Source organism: Pezoporus wallicus, unplaced genomic scaffold (assembly GCF_028554395.1).
Source record: "Pezoporus wallicus isolate ANWC-B61680 ecotype Strahan unplaced genomic scaffold, APGP_CSIRO_Pwel_v1 contig_13846, whole genome shotgun sequence".
Classification (NCBI taxonomy): Eukaryota; Metazoa; Chordata; class Aves; order Psittaciformes; family Psittacidae; genus Pezoporus; species Pezoporus wallicus.
In genome coordinates, this window is record NW_026635354.1 from 92,451 (window position 1) to 112,068 (window position 19,618).

A 19,618-nucleotide genomic window follows, 5' to 3' on the forward strand; every position below is an offset into this window, starting at 1 on the left:
TGGGTGACTGGTGTGAAACACTGATGCCAAGCACAAGACAAGAGGTGGGGGGATGGAGAGGGCAGTGGTATTGTGATAACCCGAGATACGTGCAGAGGGGCCTCAGTGCTGCCTTGGGCAGGATGGCCCATTGTGACATCCCGGAGTGATGGGTTCTGTGCTCACCAAAGGATGAGCTGCAACATCTCAAGCAATATATTATGATGCCCCCAAGTGCTGGATGCTTATATCTGGGTGCCAAGTCTCACCCAGGTGGCTGCCTGAACTCTGACTGAGCGAGTTTGCGAGGTTTGGAGTGCCAATGAAGACTTTGGTACTGTTCAGGGAGTTATTTGTTGCAGTTCTTGGTGCCTACCGAGAGCCACCAACAGATTTTCCCTGGCCTTGCCAGGTTCAGGCAGCAGGGGCACCCAGGAGGTGTGTTTGCAGCATCAGAGGTGTGTGGGGACCCTTCACCTTGGGGAGCTGGGAGTGTTTCCTTCTTGAGGGACCTGGGCATTTCTTCCACTCCTCCCTGGGCCAGCCAATGACTTGGGGGTTCTCCCTTTCTCGTGTAACATTTGCTACTGCAGCACAAGTGAGAGGGAGCAACTCATCATCACCAGCTCCCTCCAGCCAGCAGATGTCCAAGGCTGCTCTGGGTGGCCTCCAGTTCAAAACACCTGGGTATCCCTTTTCCATGACCACCCAGCTCTCTTCCAGCTCCTTCTGTCCTGAGTAGGTCAAGAGCTTCAGTTCATATTTGGAAACTGTCCTGCGGGCAGCCACAATGGAGTATGTTGTTATGATGTGTCCCTCCTCTTTGGGCTAGAAGAAGATCTACTGGTCCACCTGTTGGGGCGCTCCCTCCAAAACCACAAGGCAACATTCATGCACCAGCTTATCAATGTCACAGTGCAAAGGTGCAGTGGGAGGCCCACCATCTGCTGGGCCTGGAGGGTGGACCTGTTACTGAGCAGCGGGGGGCTGCACTCAGCCACATGCCTCCCCAGGAGGATCTCCCACACCTGGCTCATCTCACTCCATCAGCCCTGAAGGAGCCAATGCAGACACCTCCCAGCACCTCAGCAGCTGCCCTTCATGAGGGTCCTGGCAGCTCTCCCTCTGTCTCTGTTCCTATCCCTGGGGAGCAAGAAGAGCCCCAGGAGGAGTCTGAAGAGGCTGTGGTACATCTGTCTGCTTCTAGACAGGGCAATGAATGCTCCCCTGGGGAGCCACAGCGACCTCCAAAGAGGAGAGCTGTCCGTTTATTAGTGTTTTTTGCAAAAAAAACAGGTGTCCTAGCAAGTAGGCTTATACAGCAAAAGCAGAACTTCGATTTATATCTCTTATCCCATCAGCAAGTTCTCTCCCTTGTTTCCCCGTCGGTTGGGTACTCCAAGGTTTATAGCCTATCCAGTGTGTATAATCTACATGCTAACTGTCCCACCTCTGTTTACATCTCCTTTTACTAAATTTCTTACACCCCTTCCTCTTATTTATTTATATCCTTTTATGGTTCATAACTCTCTGGCAGACATGCGGTTCCTCAGCTTCCTGTTTAACTACAGAACCAGCTTGCACCACCTTAGTTTCATAGGTTGTACAAAGATAGTATTCTTTTTAACCACAGACTGTATCTTTTGTCCAGAAATTATATTGTCCTTAACCACAGAGTGTGTCTTTCTAAGTGATGGTATCTCAAACCCTTTGTTTTGTTTCCTTAGTAACTTAGCCCCAGCTCCAGTATTGAAAAATCTTAATATTGCAAAGCATTAATATTGAACTTAAAGCTCTAATATTGTAAAGCTTTAATATTGCAAAGTCGTGTGTCCCCCCTGCCAATTATGGGAAAACAATACAGTTTCCCTCACATCGTTTGCCTTAATTAAAAATGTAGCTGTAATTGACAACTGTATTTCAGCAAAACGATAGACCCCAAAGCCACCATTTTGTACAAAAGCGTCAGAATGTCAACCTAGTCTTGGAAGTATTTTCTTGTTTTCACTGTATTATGGGATTGAAACCTAAGTTAAAGAGGCTGTTCTTGCTGGTCTTCCTAATACCAGCAGGGAAGCAGAAAGATATACATACAGTCTTCTCTAACAAATCAACATATGTTGCTTAAAATACTGGCATACATTCAGGAATACTCTGGTGTATTTATTTAAAAATCAAGTTATCTTGATGATCTCTGCATAAAATGTGACAGGATTTTTTGAAATATTTGTCTTCCTAAGGATTTTTCTGTTTATTTTTCTGGAAACATCATGTCACCTTTTCTTTAAAAAGTTTCAGTTACAGTCTGTGTCCAGCTTAGAAAACAATGGGTCTTAGAACCATTTTCAAAATACTTATGATTCTTTTGAGTATTATCTCTTGCATAACTCTTCAGCAGTTGAAAAAGAGAGCTTACTCCTGCTAAAAAGGATTGAGCATGGTACCTCTTGGTTCTGGCAACACACAGAAAATGGGGTTTTAAACAAGCACAAGATTCTTCAAATGTCTGTTTCTGCTAGGACTGTCCACTGTCTGCTCCTTGCTGTTAGCTTTTGTTTTGGTTTTTAGCAGGATCCTGAGGTTGCTGTAACACAACAGCCACTTGACTCAACTGAATGTTCCATATGCTGCTGCATGTTGAACCTGACTGGTCAGCTGACAGATATTTTTTAAGTACTCAGATTTGTGATTGACGTGATTTTTGATCTGCCAGTAATCGGTGAGATAGCAGCAATAGAACAGGATCAATAATCTCTGCACATACATTTTGTTTTGAAGTTCAGATCACTTTATTCTGGCTTACACTGTGCCTAGTCTATCTGCAGGTACTTACCAAGTCCTGTTGGCTGTGTTTAGTAACATAACCTCATTTTTTAATTTCCTTGCCAAGAAAGCTTGTTTCTTGTAATCAAGTCACTACCACAGACCCTGACACTCTCAGTATGGTAAGTCTTCACTGCTTTTGTCATCGTAGTTATCATGGAGATAACTGATTTTGTTCCGTTTAGACTTTTGCAATACAACGATGACAGCAAAGTGACCGCGAAGTTAGTTTGGTTTCCCTTACCCTTGTAATCACATAGTATAATGTGTGTGACAGATACATAAAGTAACAGTCAAGGTAAGGAGAATATCATAGTGGTTCACATTAAACAGAAGACATGATAGACTAGGATGGTAATGGTTACCCGTTCTTGGGGAATGCTGTGTTGCCAAGATACCTACTTGCATTTTATACTGAAAAGGGCAGTCTTACAGGAAATAAATATCTAATCTAGTTTAGAGATATCCTTATCCCTATCCCTATCTCTACCAGAAAGATACAAGGTATATGAATGATTCAATATGCAGAAAATTTTGTAAATATTAATTACTTCTTACTGTATGCTAAAATGCTAAGTTGTAAATTAAAACTGCTCTGTTAAGCAAGATGTTAGGTTGTAAATTGGGACATTCTGCTGAGAGCAAGATGGGCAGGTGCAGCCTTGGGATATGGGCTGCTGTAGCCTTGGGAATTGGGCTGCTGTAGCCTTGGGATATGTACAAAACAAGGTTAGCCTCTGAAGATAAGGAAGGAGTAACCAAGACGGATGGGGCCAGTTCACCACTCTGTAGTCAACCAGGTGTGAAGATAAAAAAGGAGTGACCAAGACTGATGGAGTCTGATTTGATTATTCAAGATAAGGAACAAATCAGAACAAACTGGCCTAAAACGCAGACACAATTGTTAAGTAGTTCACGAGAATCTTTTGCCCATGCGCAAGCACAGAGGTCAATCAGCAAATACAGTAAGGAAGACTATCTGTGACCACCAGAGAACCCTCAAGACCATGACCCAGCAAGAAAGCGCATTCATAATTAAAATGCAAATACTACAATTAGTTCCTGGAAATCTAATAAATATGTTAAACATTTCTTGGAAAGGTTGTAAATATGCATAAGTTTGCTGGATATATGGATGCTGCTTGTAGACTCAGGCACTCTTACCTTTGCAAAATGATTCTCAAAGTGTGCACCCAGTGCAGCAATAAAGAATGCCTGCTTTCTAAAACTCCAAATTGAGTCTTGGAGAGTTTCTTCAACCACCTTTTGTGGTAATATTACTATAAGAATGCAACTTATGCAACCTTGGTTTGGTTTTTTTTTTTCTCAAAACTTACAAGAAAGATATTTTGCATGACACGCATTGGAATAAATACAAAAGATTTGCATAAAAAAAGGTCCACAGCATGTCACTACTTGGCCTAAATTCTATGCTCCAAATTTATGCCTGGAGAAAACAAAAACCCTGCAAAGTACCTAATGAATTAGTACATAGATCTGAGCAGCATGTGTAAAGAGTTGTTTCTTATTTTTTTTTTTATCCAGAGAATGCATGCTACACAAGTAACTGGTACAATATGGAACATAGTTTCAGTAAGTAAAGCAAAACATAATGGTTTGATCTTCAACAAGGTAAGTTCATGTAGTTCCCTCAAATGCTATCAGTCTTTGTGCGCTAAGCATCTTTCCTATTATTTAATGTACAAATACAGGAAGAGTATGGCCTGTTCTTTGGAAAGTGCCATGCTAAACGCTGATATAGCTTCAAGAATAGCAAATGCCCATTAGCTGTGATTGTGGGAGGTGAAGTTGCTAGTGTTTCTTGTTTATTGTTGCTGTAAGTCCTACTGGTAATGTTATTTGGATATAATTATGTGTATTGCTTGTTGCACTCTATTCAGTTGTGTCTTAAAGTACTGACTACGAAGCAAGAGGCGGACAGAAAAATCTTACCCTCTCTGACCCTTAGGTGGAGCTAAAAATCCTGTAAATGAAAAGTTGATTTCATTTAGTTTCGTCAAGTTATCCCCTCTTGTACTTGGTTTAGATGTGCTTTCAGTTTTCTCTTATAGAGTTTGGCTTCTTTATGTAAGCTCCCCTTAGGAAACTTCAGACACTGAAATAGATTTCTGTGTTACATATAAAGCTGAAGCTGTTCTCAGAAGTTCAGCAATAAAATTGCAAAGTGCAGGATTCTCTAATTATGGATGTTGACACACTATTTTTGTACAGCACATGAAATGTGTATCACAGTGTTGTGCTAATCCTTAGTGAATTCTTATGACCAACATGTTTTTTAAAAGGAGCATGTCACAGATTGCTTGTACAATAACAAAATACCTCCAATCTATGTCTTTACCTATATTATTTAAGTTAAACGAATGTTTAAGCACTTTAGTGGGTTGGACCTTGTGTATTCTTCATATGTCTGGATTGCTGCACTGAAATACCTGCTGAAGTAAAACTGATTATCACATAGACCTTAATGCCTGTCTACCTGCCTACTTCTCTGATGTAGATCTTTTAATTGTGAAAACAGGCTAAAATTGATGATCTGGGAGGTCCTGACACCTCAAATATATTTAAATATATTGTGTCCTGTTGATGTTGCATTGGCTTTGTGTGGGCAGAGTGTTACTGTACACAGATACAGTAAAAATAGCAGGCTGTAATTTTAAACATGAATTTTAATTGTAATACACAGAATACACAACGGCACTGAAGCATGGGAAGAAGGGGTTGATCTCTGGTTTACAGGATTTATTCTTCCATCTGGTGGTGGGAGGAAGCGCAACAGGTTTTAAATATGTTAGTAATTGTGTGATTTTCATAGAAAAAAAGGAAAATATTTCCTATTATACCTACTCCTTCCAAAACTCTGTACATACGTCTGTGGTTATTACATGTAGACAAAGCTGCTGTTTAAGTTTCTACTTGTTCGTATTCCATTGAGATAATATGAGGAATTCTTAGCTGTTTGCTCCCATCACCCTTCATACCCTTGCCTTTTGTAAAGATTCTGCAGATTTTTCATGCGGCATTCATAGGAAGGTATTAAAAATTGTTTAATTGTCTAAACTTTACTTTCTGTTATGACATATGCTTCTTTCCGTAAGTGACATACAAATGTAGAAACCAGCACTCTTTTAGTATGTTTAATTCATGTATTTTGTTTAAAGAAGTCTGTAAATGGTAAGCCATAACATATTGTTGAATTAAAATGCTTATATATTCATTCTGCCTTGCTCTTCATGCAGGGCAGAAGTAGGTCTTCCAAGTAGTTTCATTGAGGACAAAAGTGTACTTTAGGAAAAAAAGAATTTCTGCAAATAACTCCTTATTCTGTTGTATTTGAGGAACAGGAATTGTAAAGCATCATTTGCTATAGTAGTGTTAAATACAGTTTTCACTAAGATGATAATTAAAACCTCCACTGGTTGCCATTTCAAAGCACAATGCTTTATTTCTATGTTTTAATTCAGGTCTAAATGAGTAATTTTCTGTCAATAACCTAAGAAAATAGAACCTTTTTTTCTCAGAATAAGTGTCACAGAAGAGTGGCCTCCAAGTCTTGAGAGAATGATGCAACACCTGTTGGAATCTCTGCCTGCTCTTTGACGGATGTAAGACAGATCACTTGGAGTATAATCCAAAGTTGAGTGAAGTTAAGAATTTTGCCAAGAACAAGTTTCTAATGTACTTTTTAACTCTGAAAATTAGGACCATCAGAAGTGGAGTGGCTGTTTAAGAAACAATGCTCTTCCACTCCTAATTATGTACTTTTTTCATTTATCAGTTATTGGTACAAAATCATTCCGAGTTATTACTTGGTGTTACTAACATACATGCAGCTTCCATGTGTGTTATTAGTACCCATGAGGAAGTTTGTTACTCCAATAGTGTATAATACAATTTAAGACCTTTGTGTTTTGGAAAGTTGATATTTTTTCTTCCGAATAATATTTACAGATGTCCCTGTTACTGGTTGCAAAATTTGAAAGTTCTTATGAAACAATAGCATGGAGCTGGGTTTTTTTTGCTGTTATGAGAAACATTATATGCCAGTAAAGGCAGTCATGATGTTTGTTTTCTGACAGAAGCTCCATAATCTTCCAGCTTTATCAGAAAGTGAGCTGTGTAAATAGGCCCCACTAAAGGGATTTAGCAAAAAATTAGGTAGTGACATTTTCTACTCAATGGAATAAATGTGGTTGTATTTCTGTTACCTGACTAGTTCTGTTCTTAATATTTTTGTAATGTAGTTACTGATCAGAGGGCTGATCAAGTAAAAAAGCATGAAGGACAAGAAAGCTTAATTTGTGCATCTGTTTCTTTTCCTTCTTTTTCAAATCAAGGGGCATTGATTTCGATACAGAAAACTAGGAAAGTACAAAAAGAAAAAAAACACAAGAGAAACTAGGGGAAAGGTCAAAGATGAAGTATGAGGCAATCTGGCAATATGTGCCTGACGCATCCTGCCGTATGACAGAATAGGGGGGAAATAGGGTCTTCTGACTTCACTGAGGAAGCCTGTTATCTGCTGACCCACTGACTCACAGTTACTTCACATCCAGATAACGTGGCTTTACAGGAGAAGAGGGCTTCAGAATTAGCTGAATAGTTCTGAGGAAAGTCAAGGGAAAAACACTGAATTTTAAACATAAGCAGTAGTAAAGGAATGGGTTTAAACTTTACATATTATGTGGGTTATTTTTTATTTTAATGTCATCTTGGCTAGAACACGTATTTTGACTGAGCTAAAAGCATATCTGCAATAAAACCTGCTTGTGACAAAAATAAGAAAAGCTGGAGGAGCCTTGGCTTTTGTTAGGGGTCAGGAAGAAAGACTGGTGATTTTCTTGTAAGTAATGGCTGAGGTAGGTTCCACCTGCTTAATATACTAAGAGGAGATGCCTTCCAGATAGTATTTTACAGATGTTCAGAAAACAGGTCTTCAGAAAATAAGCCCCCCAGGATACTTGCCTTGTTGGTGTAGGAAGGGCATGTATATTTGAGTGGAACCCTAACCATTCTGTGATTGATCTCTGACTGGGTCCATATATTTTCTGCAGCAGTCAACACAGATGGACTCCAGTTCCATGCCTTATGCTCCAGTCTGACCATTTTTATAGACTCTGGCAAAGCAGCCAAATGGAGTCTAAGCAGGGTTTGCTAACACTTCCATGCACCGGTCGCATACCAGTAGTTCATATTTAAAGTCAGTATCTTGTCAAAAGGACACTATCCAGTGCTCCCCTGGGACACTAACTTGCTTCTAACAGAAAACTTTATTTAAGAAAGAACCCACTAAGGTGGGGAGCTTGTGGAAACCTCAGAGTAGCAAGGAAGGACATACATGAAGGACCAACAGCAAGGCTGCGGTGGAAGTGTCCTTGGTCTCCAGAAAAAGAATGTTTCCCACACTGTCAGACCCAAGACTTGATTCTGTCTCCAAAAGCTTTTGTAGCGATATTTTTTGCAGCTAAGTCAGCATAGAACCCCTGAAATCAGTAATGCTAAAATGATTTACAGTGGCAGTCTCTCTGGCTTTGTTTTCTCTTTCTCTGTCAAGTAAAAGGAAATGCAAATAGAGAAAGCTCAAGTGTTTTGTAGTGCACACCCCCTAGATTTCTATGTGAAGTAGAAGAATAAATACCCTTCTGGTAAGGAACCTCTTTAAGCTTAATAAAGGAAGCCAGACCCAGATGAAAAAGATCTAGTTTTAGTTAGTAATTAGTATCTGGTTTCTAAAACTAAAAAACAAAAAAATAAAACCCAAACAAAAAAAAACCCAACATTATATTTAGATGAAGAATTACAGGAGGTATCTTACCTTTTGTGGTGGCAAAGTCTTATATGAGAGCCCATGGGAGAAGAAGGAAAGCTACTGCTTTAGATAGGAGTGCTCTTGTAAAGGGCTACCTTTATCTTTGAGGAAGAGTGGCTGAGTGAGTGTCTGTGGAACACCTTTCTCCTAAGATCTTGAGACATTGTTTAAACCTTTCCTTAAAATAAATTACCATATTGTGCCAGTTAATATTTTATTTAGGATTTAATCTGGTATGTATTTGAGACCTCTAGCAATTTTCTTCTGTCCTGAGGAAAACAGGATATAATGTAGTATTCTTCATTACTGAGAGAAAACAAAGAGTTATGAAAAGAAAATACTGTTCATATATGATATCAGCCAACAATCAATCCATCTTTTCTTACAGGGCTTCCAAGTGAGTGTGACAGAAGTGGCCAAATTCCATCTATGACAGAGTACAAAATCCTGCTTCAGTATCTGCTTTGGAATCCTCAGTCAGGGTTCAGCATAGCAATAATAGGATTTAGATCTAACTGTAACAAAAGCTTTTAACCATAACTTTAAAATAACAGACTGTACAATGGTTATAAATGAGGAATTTCAAAGTAAAAGGGTAGGGTGCTTTGATATCCTATGCTACGGCCAGAGAGATTTAATTTTTTTTAGGATTTTCTGTGAGAAGCTTATTAATGCTGTATTCCTATGTGCTGTATGGTATAGATAGATGTATTCTAGAAAGCTAAGTAAATACACAGCACTCATATAGACTGTACCTTTTGGGGGGGTCAAGTTTAATATTTTTTTTTTTAAAAAGTGATCCGAAATGGTCTCTGAAAGTAAAAATTCTAGTGGCATGTAATATAAACTCCAAAGGGCAGTACAGGAGGCTAAATCAGTGAAAAGATTCTCCCTGAATGTGCTCAGTCTTGTGTTGAACTTGAGCAGTTTGTGTAAGGAAGCACAGAATGCACAGAAACAAAGACCTTACTATTATTTGTTGATTTCAAGACAGCTGACTTGCTGGTATGATTTCAGAGTGTGGAAGCGTTTCCATTAGTGAGGGCTTGGGTACTACTTGTCAAGTGAACACTATTAAATGTTTCACTGCTCAGTGAAGCAATGTGGGTGTTGGTGGAATTCAATTCTCTTTTCAATATTGCTAATGATCTGCTGTATGACTTCAAATAAGTCACTACTACTTTTCATATCTCTTGTAAATAATAACAGCAACCTCTTTAATTCTTGCATCCTGCTCAAGTGCGCATGTGTTACATAGCTTTGCACCTTATTAAGCACTGTCATCCTAGAGAATAGTTAGGTACTTGCAGTGCCACTGAGCAACAAAAAAAGTTCTATTTTCTTTTAAGAAATAGAGCAGATAATGCAATGAGTAATCTCAACCACACCTTGTCATGTTGCAAAGGTCAGGAGTTACATGATTAATGGCGACATGTCCTATGGTAAATCCCAATAAGCCGTAAGTCATTGCACACTTACAAAGGGCGTCTGAATGTTACTCTGTCTGAAGTATTATGTTACACTGACAGTTACCCTCCTGAAACAAGGAAATATACTTCACTATAAATAGCTTGAAATATGAAGAAAAGCATCAGATTTCAAAATGAACTTGGCTTATTGAACATATTGAAGATATGGTCTAAATAAAAAGATGGGATGAAGGTTACTGAAATTGAATGCAGGATGCTGTCTGATGGCAAAATACCTACTCAGGCACTGCACAATGAAGAATTTGTGAGGCAGGTGTTTCTCAGAGAAGACCCCGGGAATTGCAACAGATTGCAGGCTATCTTGATGCGGTCAACATTGGTTAATACTAGGACAGAGGCCCACATTGTGGTGAGATCCTGGCAATATGGACTGACCTGGGAGGGTCTGAGCACAATGTTTCAACCTGAGAAAAACCTGAGATAACTGATGAGAATGAATATCATCAAGCTAACAAATGTGACCAGAGAAGGACTGGATAAACTAAGTTCTTCAACTTAAAGAAGAGGAATACTTTGTTTCTGTCTTTGCAGAAGACAGAAAAGCCACCAATGTGCTGGGAATGCATAAATATTAGGAAAACCTTATCAATGGTAGGACACAGATTACCTGTGTGTGATGTGAAACCTCCATTCTCAGAGGCTCAGAAAAGCAGGTTCAACAGATTTCTGTGAGAAATGACAGATACTATTGCTCTTCCTTTCAGATAGGGGTGTGAAATAATGATCTATTGATGTGTCTTCTAGCCCTCTTTTTCTAGGACAACTGTCATCCTATTAGCTGACCTAGAGTCATTATCATCACCTAGAAAATGGAGGGAAATATACAAATCTCTACATCACAGGACTTATTAAGGTTACAAACTGCAACTTTATGTCAGGGTCATGAGTGCACTTATAAGCCTTACTTGCTTTAACTGGTCTCACCAGTGACCATCACCCACATACTCTCTGCCCACAGCCCAGGAGTCCCATTTAAGTCCAGGCCATCCTGGCCTGAGCTGTGCTGTACTTGACCTTTCTCCACTCTTGTCTTCTATTGATCCTGAATTGTTTGGATTTCTTGACTTCACCTAGAACCTGATTCATTACTTTTCCTTATCTGATGAATACTAGACTGTTGACAGGGCCTCTTACTGTCACAAGCCTGAACTTGACCCTGTGTGGGTACCCTGTTCAGTCAGACCCTCTGGGACTGTACCATGCCACTGAGGGCACTGCCTGTGTTGGTGCCAGCTTTGACTCATGCCTTTTTGACCCTTAAAGAGCAGTCTGACTCTTTTTTGATCCCTGACACTTAAAGCTTCTTGCTTACATAGATATCCTAGTTCTCCACTAAAGTAATTCCTACCAATACCAGCATGAAAATTGAGAGATCAGCAACCACACTTAATACACTATTGTTCTGATTTATTAAAATTTCTCAGTGTTGCTTTTAGATAATATAGGCTTCACCAACATCAGGCAGTTTGTGCAACTTTTTGAGCAAACATTAAGTTATTGAATGTTATCTGTGTTCCACTATTACACCATTTTTTGTTAAACCACCAGTTGACAAGTAAACCACCACACAGAAACAGATTCTTTTTATCTGTCTGTTGTCTAGAACACACTAATCTTTAGATGAGACCACATCTCTAGCACAGCAATCACCAATATTAAACTATTCTTCAACCCCTTATCCTTCCCAGACTCACAGATGTCTACTGAAATGGCATACATTCCTAAAAATAACATCCACATCAGAATGCCTTGAAAACAATGAATGTAGTGTTCTCTGTTTATGTTATAAATTCTGACTTAGAAGATCACCTTGTATATAGGCAGTCATGGGATTCATACGCATAGCATACAGAGTAAAAGGCATTGTGATGAAGCAGAAATGAGCAAAGGCACTGAAGTAGCTTAATAGACTGATAATGTCATCATAGTACAATCAATGTAATATGTTGTACTCAGTGCTCCTATGGCATCTGTCAAATGCAAATGATAGCTGTTATTGTATGCAGCCTAGCAAATATGTCACAATTCTGTTGTCTAGGAAAAACCCTGTGGTTTAGGTCTACTGTTATAAATGAAGAAACCCTGGCTAAATTCCCTGAAAATAAAATCATGTGAAACTCACCAGGCTAATACTGAAAGGACTGTCTATACGGGACTCTCAGTATGCATCATGTTGAGAATTCTTAAATGTCATTGTTATTACCAATGACAATTATGAACGGTGACAGAATGACTAATGTTGATAGAACAGCGTTAAGTTCTCAAAGAAGAATAAGCCATATCTTTATATAAATACACAGAAGCATTTTTGGAATGCTGATTTCTTCAGGAAAGAACAAAGCTGTTTGAAAACTGACAGCTTTTTTTTTTTTTCAGTAGCATAGACTTATGAGTAATGACCATAATTGCCTTGCTCTATGCCCTCTTTTAAGGACCTCTGCTGCATGTGAAGAAGGCATGTCCTTGTCAGGAGTGCTGAAGAACAAAATTCTCTGGCCTCTGGTCAGCAGAATGTTTTCTGTTGCAGCTTTCAGGCAGCTATAAATTATGACTTCAGATATGTCCCCCACAGACACCTTAGTTGGTGGATTATGGTTACACGTCTGCTCTCAGCTGTGTTTAATATGACATTGCCATATTTTAAATCCTTGTAATTAATGTGCAGTTCTTTATCCCCTAGCAATAATAGATATATTCTTTAGTTTTAGTTCTAGAACTGGATCTGGGTATTTTTGAAGGCCTGCTGTGATCTTTCTGAAGGTGCTGCAAGCTACCATAGCATGTTGCTGCCTAGCGTTCTGAGGACATGTGGCAGGGGTATAGACAACAGTAGCTTAATTAATAAGAATTTCCTGTGCAGGATGTAGGTATGTGTAATGGACTCCCTGTTCCCTTCCAGCCAGCACAAGTGGGTCCCCTTCCCTCTTCTTCTGTCTTACTTAAACACATCACAGCTGTTGTGGGAGTGGTTCATACTCACTACATGGGCAATAGCACCCATCTGCCTGTAACCTAGAGTACTTTTGCTTGCCTTCTTCAAGTATTGCTTGCCTTCTTCAAGTATTCAGAGGAGAACTACCTTTTGCCCAATTCCTCTCTTTTGAAGCCGATGCCAGGTTAACTCAGTTACAGCTGAAGAAATAAGAGGTAATGATAGTTGAACAGCCAACGATAAGACACCAGTAAGATAAGTACATTGCAGAGGAAATGGAGCATGTTATAGAGAAAACCTGCAGATCATGCTGCTCAGAAACAAAAGGTGAGAGTGGTTTATTTTGGGACAGTCCAGAATAAGGATGCTATTCTTTGTAAAGACAACTAGTCTGGACTCACAAAAGGAGGATTGTGCCTCACAAATCTGATATCCTTTACTTGAGAAGGAAAAACCAAGTGAATCACAGCAAGGAAACTATTGACTTAACCAAGACCAGAGGAAAGCTTTTCATACAGGAACACAGAGAAAGTTTAACCCAAAATCCAAGGAGCAAGGTAGACAAACATCTCAAGTAGATAAGGAGTTAGCTGCAAGTCCTGCAAGGCAGGATTACAAAATCTAGAAATGGATTACTGTGGGATTGGAAAGAAAGAGGAAAAGTAAGACAGCTGAGGAAAGACAGCTGTGCTATCTCACAGATAACAGTTTCAGGGTGCTCAACACAAGTACATTGACACCCAATTCAATAGAATCACTTGCATTTCACACAACAAAGCAAATTTTATAAACGTGGAAAAGAAAAATGTGCTTTGAATATTAGAAATCTTTAAGGCTAGAGGAACCATTAGAATCAATAGAATTGGTTATGTTATGGACCCTGAATCACCTATTTTTCACAGCTCTGAACACCTTCTTTTTCTTTGTGTCCCTAAGGCAATCCTGACTGCTGAGAACTATGGCAGTGCTGGTGCTACTGGTAAGAAATTGAGGCACAAAAGGCATGTCAGAAGTTTCTTGTTCTTCTAGCTCACTCCAGCCTCCAACTGTGGCTGGAGGTAGCCCCTTAAAGCCTAAGGCTGTGACTGAACATCCTTTCTTGGCAATTCCAATGGGCCACCCTTCTGGGCTCTCTGCTTTGCAGGACAAGAGCACGAACAGTTTTTCCTAACGTGATTAAGAGCATGTCCCCACTTCACTGCTTTAAACTGCCATCCTGAACACTGAGTAAAGAATCTGGTTAGCTATCTTGATGTGGAAGAATGCCTTTGTTTAAATAAAAGTAGCTTTAATCTCTTGGGATAGATGTCACTTCTTCATTTTTGACTCCACAGAATGTCCCTCCATCTACTGTCTGTGCTGACCCTTGTATCAGGTCTTGCCAATACCCTAGCACTTTAGCTGTCAGTCAGCTCTGGCTCAGCATATTAGACTATACCTGTTCATAAAGGAATAGTCTACAGACTATACCTGTTCATAAAGGAATAGTCTATCAGACCACCCAGGTCTCTACAGACATTATCACTGCTCTCCCCTTTGGCCTTTCTATCACCTTGTTACTGAACAGCTGTTATTCTGATCTCATAAGGTTCCTAGTTAAAGTCAAAGTGCCTGCAACCAGCTGGAACTGTCTGTCAGGGCCTTGAGGGCACTGACAGGGTGTACCATCCCTGCCCAGCCTCCCCAGGGGCTTTCCCATCCTACCATGTCAGCTCCCTGAAGCCATCAGCCCCTGCCCCAGCAGTGCGACAGCTGGGCAAGTCTCTAGCTCCCCTCAGCCCTACTGGGCCCTGGGCTGATGTTTCAGCCTGGCCTTGGCCCATCCCAATGCTTACCAGACTCCCAGTTCCTGGGTCTGGGACTGCCTGCGGCTGCACTGCTCTTGGCTTTGGTGGTAGGAGCCAGTTCCAGGCCTTCTACTCCCATGGGAAGCTACCATGGCTCCGAGCTGCCAGGAAGCCACCAACCCACACTGGGCCATGACACTGCAGCAAGAGTTGCTCCTCCCTGCTGTACTAAGGTTGTAAGAAAAGCCGAAGGATCTGAATTCTACCTATTGCTGTTATCTCAAGCAGAGGTATGTCACAAAGCTTGTGAGCCTGAGACGTGAGCCACCCCGTGTCATGGAGGATATTATGAGTTTAAAAGAGAAACACCAGAGCATAGATATGCTCATTGTCTGGTCCATAATTTCATACCTTTTTTTCTTTTTTCCCTGGAGGGTAAGTAGGTTGACTTCAGTTCTAATTCAGGCTAATTAAAAGGACTTGGATGGATTAATTAGCCTAATTCAGGCTAATTAAAAGGACTTGGATGGATGAACATGCTCATGTGTTACTCAGATTGAAATAATGAAACTTTTCAGTAGATGCTTTATGTGACTTAAAAAGTTTGCCTTTGCCCCATGGAAAGAAGGTCTGGGAATACTATTATTCCCTTTCTCTTTTAGCAATGGCTGGTGTGGCATGATTTGATGTTACCTGTTACTTCTGCTTCACTTGATGCTGTCCTGCCTTCCTCTTCTTCGCTCTTGAACAGTACCGTACTTCTCCCTAATGTATTTGAGGAACTTGGTCCACCCATGAGGTACCTCTCCTCCCCCCCTCCCTGTCCAGTTACCAAGACAAGGTTCTCAGAAGGCAAGTTACTAGTTTTTCAGAATTTTGGATAAGCCCCTCAGTGTCCCTCTGTTGTGTGAGCCACAGGTGTTCCTGTACTACAAATAACAATGATGCATATTAGTGACTAAAATCCCTGTAATACTTTGAAATGCCCAATACAGACCCTCCTGACAAAAGGGGTTAATTACTTTTGCGGTTGTTATGGGTGCATTAAATGTTTTACACATGACTGTGAATGAGAAACAAATGGGAGGTCTCAGATAACACAGTTTGAGGAAAACAGTGGAATACCTGTAAAGAGTTTGATCTGCATCCTAGTAGAAGCATAATAAAGCAGTTCAGAGAAGAAAAACTTCCTGGTTTATTCTGGAATAGTCTTCTGTTTGTTCTGCTCTAGAACATGGAAAAGTAAGTGAATTCTTTGCAGAAGCAAACTGAGCAACCATCCTGGGAAGGTCTTCTTGAAATGGGCTTTCCCCCACCGCAAGAAGATAGTGCTTTGTGGGAGCAAGGGTCAGACTCAATCTGACAGTAAGCAAAGGACATTTTAGAATACTGTAGCATGTGAGTATACATGATAAGAACAGATGGCTTGCAGAGTTTGCTACTGAGGCTTTGCAGGAAGTCTTCTCTTTCTTACAGGTAGCCCTCAGACTCTTTTTGGTGGTCAGTCCAATTAAGAAAGATGACTTCTCCTGTCCTGGGCAGACAGCGGTATTTCTTTCTGTACTGCTCTGTACTGATAGAATTTGTTGTCCTGTCATATTGTTGAGCAGAAAAAGAGGTCTGTTTAAGCAGAAGTGAATGCACAGTTTGTATGGTCAACTTTTGTTTAGGAAGCAGAAACAGCATAAAGGAGTCTTTGTGGTTTAGTGATAAGGTAATTTGTTGTCAGTTTTACCCATTAAAACAATTACATTTTTCTAGGAAGGAAGCTAATTTCCTTTAGGAAAAACACTTGTACAATCTTCGGCTGGTTGTTTTTGCATGTTTGTAGTGTGTGACTACCCTCAAGGCCTGAATCTTTTGTGTCAAGCTGTTCTCTTCTGCCACCCTGTTACTGCAGCAAGCTAAATACAATTGTAAATATATATTTGAACCTTTGCCCACAATTGTTTTTCCTTGCCGTTTCAATACCCCTCACTATTGTTTCTTTATAGGCTAAAAATAAAGTGCACCTTTGGGGTAAGGAAAGTTTACAGCATTCCAAAGGCATGCTCAAACCTGCTGAGACAATTATCTGTGGTCAAGCTGGATTGAGCCTGCAGCGCTGGAGGAGGAGAAGGGGGCTCCTTTCCCAGCGGAAAGCTGCCGTAGGGACGGGTGGCTGCCGGCCACCAGAGAGCCAGCTGACCCCAACCTCAGTTCACCTCGCGTTCCAGCCCCACAGGGGACAAGTGCTGGCGCAGAGGAGCTGGGTGAAGGAGGAGAGGTGGTTAATTTAGGACAAGCACAGCTAAATCTCTTGCCCCGGTTTTTTTCCTCCAACTAGACGTGCTGAAAGGTTTGCATGAGAGAAGACCGCAAGCATCTGTAACCTGTTTCTGGCTGGTCTACTTGTGGGCCTGCACACCCCACCCGGAAGCCTGGCTCTGCCTCTCTTTCGGGTCCTTGTGCTTGTGCTGAAGTGCTGTCCTCCAAGCCAGCAGGTGAACGACAGTCTCCTGCGCTAGGATTTCATTGTTTAAACGAGGACCAGACCCATTGCCACTACGAACACCCCTGTCCCACGCCCCGTCCCCCCCCCCGTACCGTCCCGTCCCATGGCCGTGGCGGTGACGCTCTCTCGTCTCGCGAGAGAGCCGGCGGCGGGCGGGGCGGAGACTCTCTCCCAATAAATACGGGGGCTCGGCCGTTATTCGTAGGCAGCGGTAGCGTCGGGGTTTGGTCGGTGCTAGCGGGTTCCCCCCATTTTCCGGGTGAGTACGGCTGCGCTCTGGCTCGGCCCTCGCTGGGGAGAGCGGGGCGGCGGCGGGAGCACTCGGCTCCGCGGTGCTGACTCGGCAATATGGTGTCTCCCGCCGGCGGAGCGGCCGGGGCACCGTCTTGCCGCAGGGCCGCAGCCCTGCCTCCGTCGTTGCTCCTGCCGTGCCTCGGCCAGGACGCCATAACGGGGGGGGGATGTAAAAATGAAGTCTGAGACTCAGTTTATTCACTTTCCTGTTCAGGATCTTTTTCTGTCTCTGAAATACGCTTAAGTACCGCGGGCTTTGTTTCAGGTATTTCACTCACCGGCTCCAGTGAAGTGGGTCAGGCTTTAGCCAGAGCTGAAACTACTGAGGATCTCTGAAACGGGGCAAGATCCTAGCTGCCTTCTCTGCCTAAGAGCAGGAGTAACTTCACAGGCTAACTCTGTCACTATTTTACTGACTAAAATTCAAACCGACGCTGTGCGTGGTCTTGCAGGACACGTTACAAATAAGTTATCCTTACAAAGGCCCCTCTTCCTTCTTTCCCTATTTTGTGCTGGTAGTCTCTTCTGTTCTACAGCATACTTTGCAGTTCAAAGTGAAATTCAGTTGTATTCTAGGTAATCTAAGTTGTGTTGCTGTGTGAGGAACATGTTTCTGGAGGTATTTCAATACTTGATAGACAGGAAGAAAACTTCTGTAACTGCTGTAACTCTTGTCTGTTACCTGCTTGTATGATCCATGTACAGTGGTTAATCTTATTACAGGCATTACCTTATGGCATGTGTGTGTTAATATGTGCAAGCATGCCTGCAAAAATGTTAACAGCATGCCATTGTCCTTGTTTCCCATACTGCTGTTGACTCTTTGGCAAACCTAGCAGAAAGTCTTGAAAATCACAGTTGTTTTGATGACCAGCTTTTATTTTGCCTTTTTGTTGCTTTCAGTTACACAGGTTCTTCTGGAACTTAAGTGTCATATAAAACCAACACAAAAAGTGCTTCTTACAGATTTAGTTCAGCCTATGTGCATGCATAGAATGACAGAGCGCTTCTGTGTGTTCTCCTTATGTGGTACTGCAATATCCCTCTCCTTTAATAGGGTTCGTATGGGGAGACCTGTTAGTATTTTCTCCATGGGAATACATGTTGGAAAATAATTGAGTAGCATAGGCTTGTTGAATGACTGATGTCTTCAGCCTTTTTCAGTGTGGGATGGGTAATAATTAAGACTAATTTAGCATAAAGGAGGGTAATGTTCTGCAGTGGGCAAGTCCTGTGCTCCATGTTACAGGAAGCTAACTTTTGAACATGCTGAGCAGAGGGAGCTCAGGATCAGGCATTGCACTAGAAATAATTAACTCCTTGACTTTAGTGGAGTCACTTGTGAGAATTAAGCTGAGGATATTGAAATGAGTACTTCCCTTCAATCTTCCACTCGTTTTCAAGATTCAGAAAGCAATGGTGACTCAAATGTGAAACATGACTCCCTTATGATAATAGAAGATCTAATCTGACTAAAAATATTGATAGTGGGTTCGTCATCTGACTTAGACACTCTAAACTAGATTTTTAGTGACTTGTTAAGGCTGGCCTTCTTTTTTGTCCTGCCTCAACAGGTAAGCCCAAATGTGTTTATTTCTTCTAGAAAAATAAGTTTGTTAACTCTTTGGTAAATCTGCAATGAACTGCTGTACCTCAAAGCCTGCCTCTTGCATGTGTCTTACTTGTGTTGCTAAACTGAACAAAGTAATTCGTGAACAAAGTAATTCGTAAACAAAGTTTGGGATTTTTAAATTTCTACAATGTTCCTGTGTGTAAGAATGTGAATATCCTAATACCCTTGATCAATGGTGTTGATTAGAAAAGGGTTGTTGGTTTCAAAGTCTGGTGATTACATGAAGTGGGTATTAGGATGCTATAACTCAGATATGTTTCTTTCACAGACTTGTGTAGGATTCAAGACCTGAGAAAATGGCATTGGCAGCAGTTGATCCACACCAGGTATGTGAGATAGCACCTTAGTTTTTTATGTCT

The 19,618-nt window shown here is 41.1% G+C and overlaps 1 protein-coding gene across 3 annotated transcripts in view; it reads left to right on the forward strand.

Moving 5' to 3' along the window:
- Nucleotides 1-19,618, forward strand: part of PLIN2 (perilipin 2) — a 63,546-nt gene that overhangs the window by 28,672 nt on the left and 15,256 nt on the right. The window contains exons 1-2 of one of the 3 annotated variants that reach the window (XM_057420232.1): nucleotides 17,544-17,591; nucleotides 19,528-19,585. In XM_057420232.1, coding sequence (XP_057276215.1) covers nucleotides 19,556-19,585 — 30 coding nt within the window. In that variant the 5' untranslated portion in view covers nucleotides 17,544-17,591; nucleotides 19,528-19,555. Of the gene's footprint in view, nucleotides 1-17,543; nucleotides 17,592-19,449; nucleotides 19,586-19,618 lie in introns of those variants that run through there. The other 2 variants (XM_057420242.1, XM_057420224.1) reach the window with 2 other exon arrangements.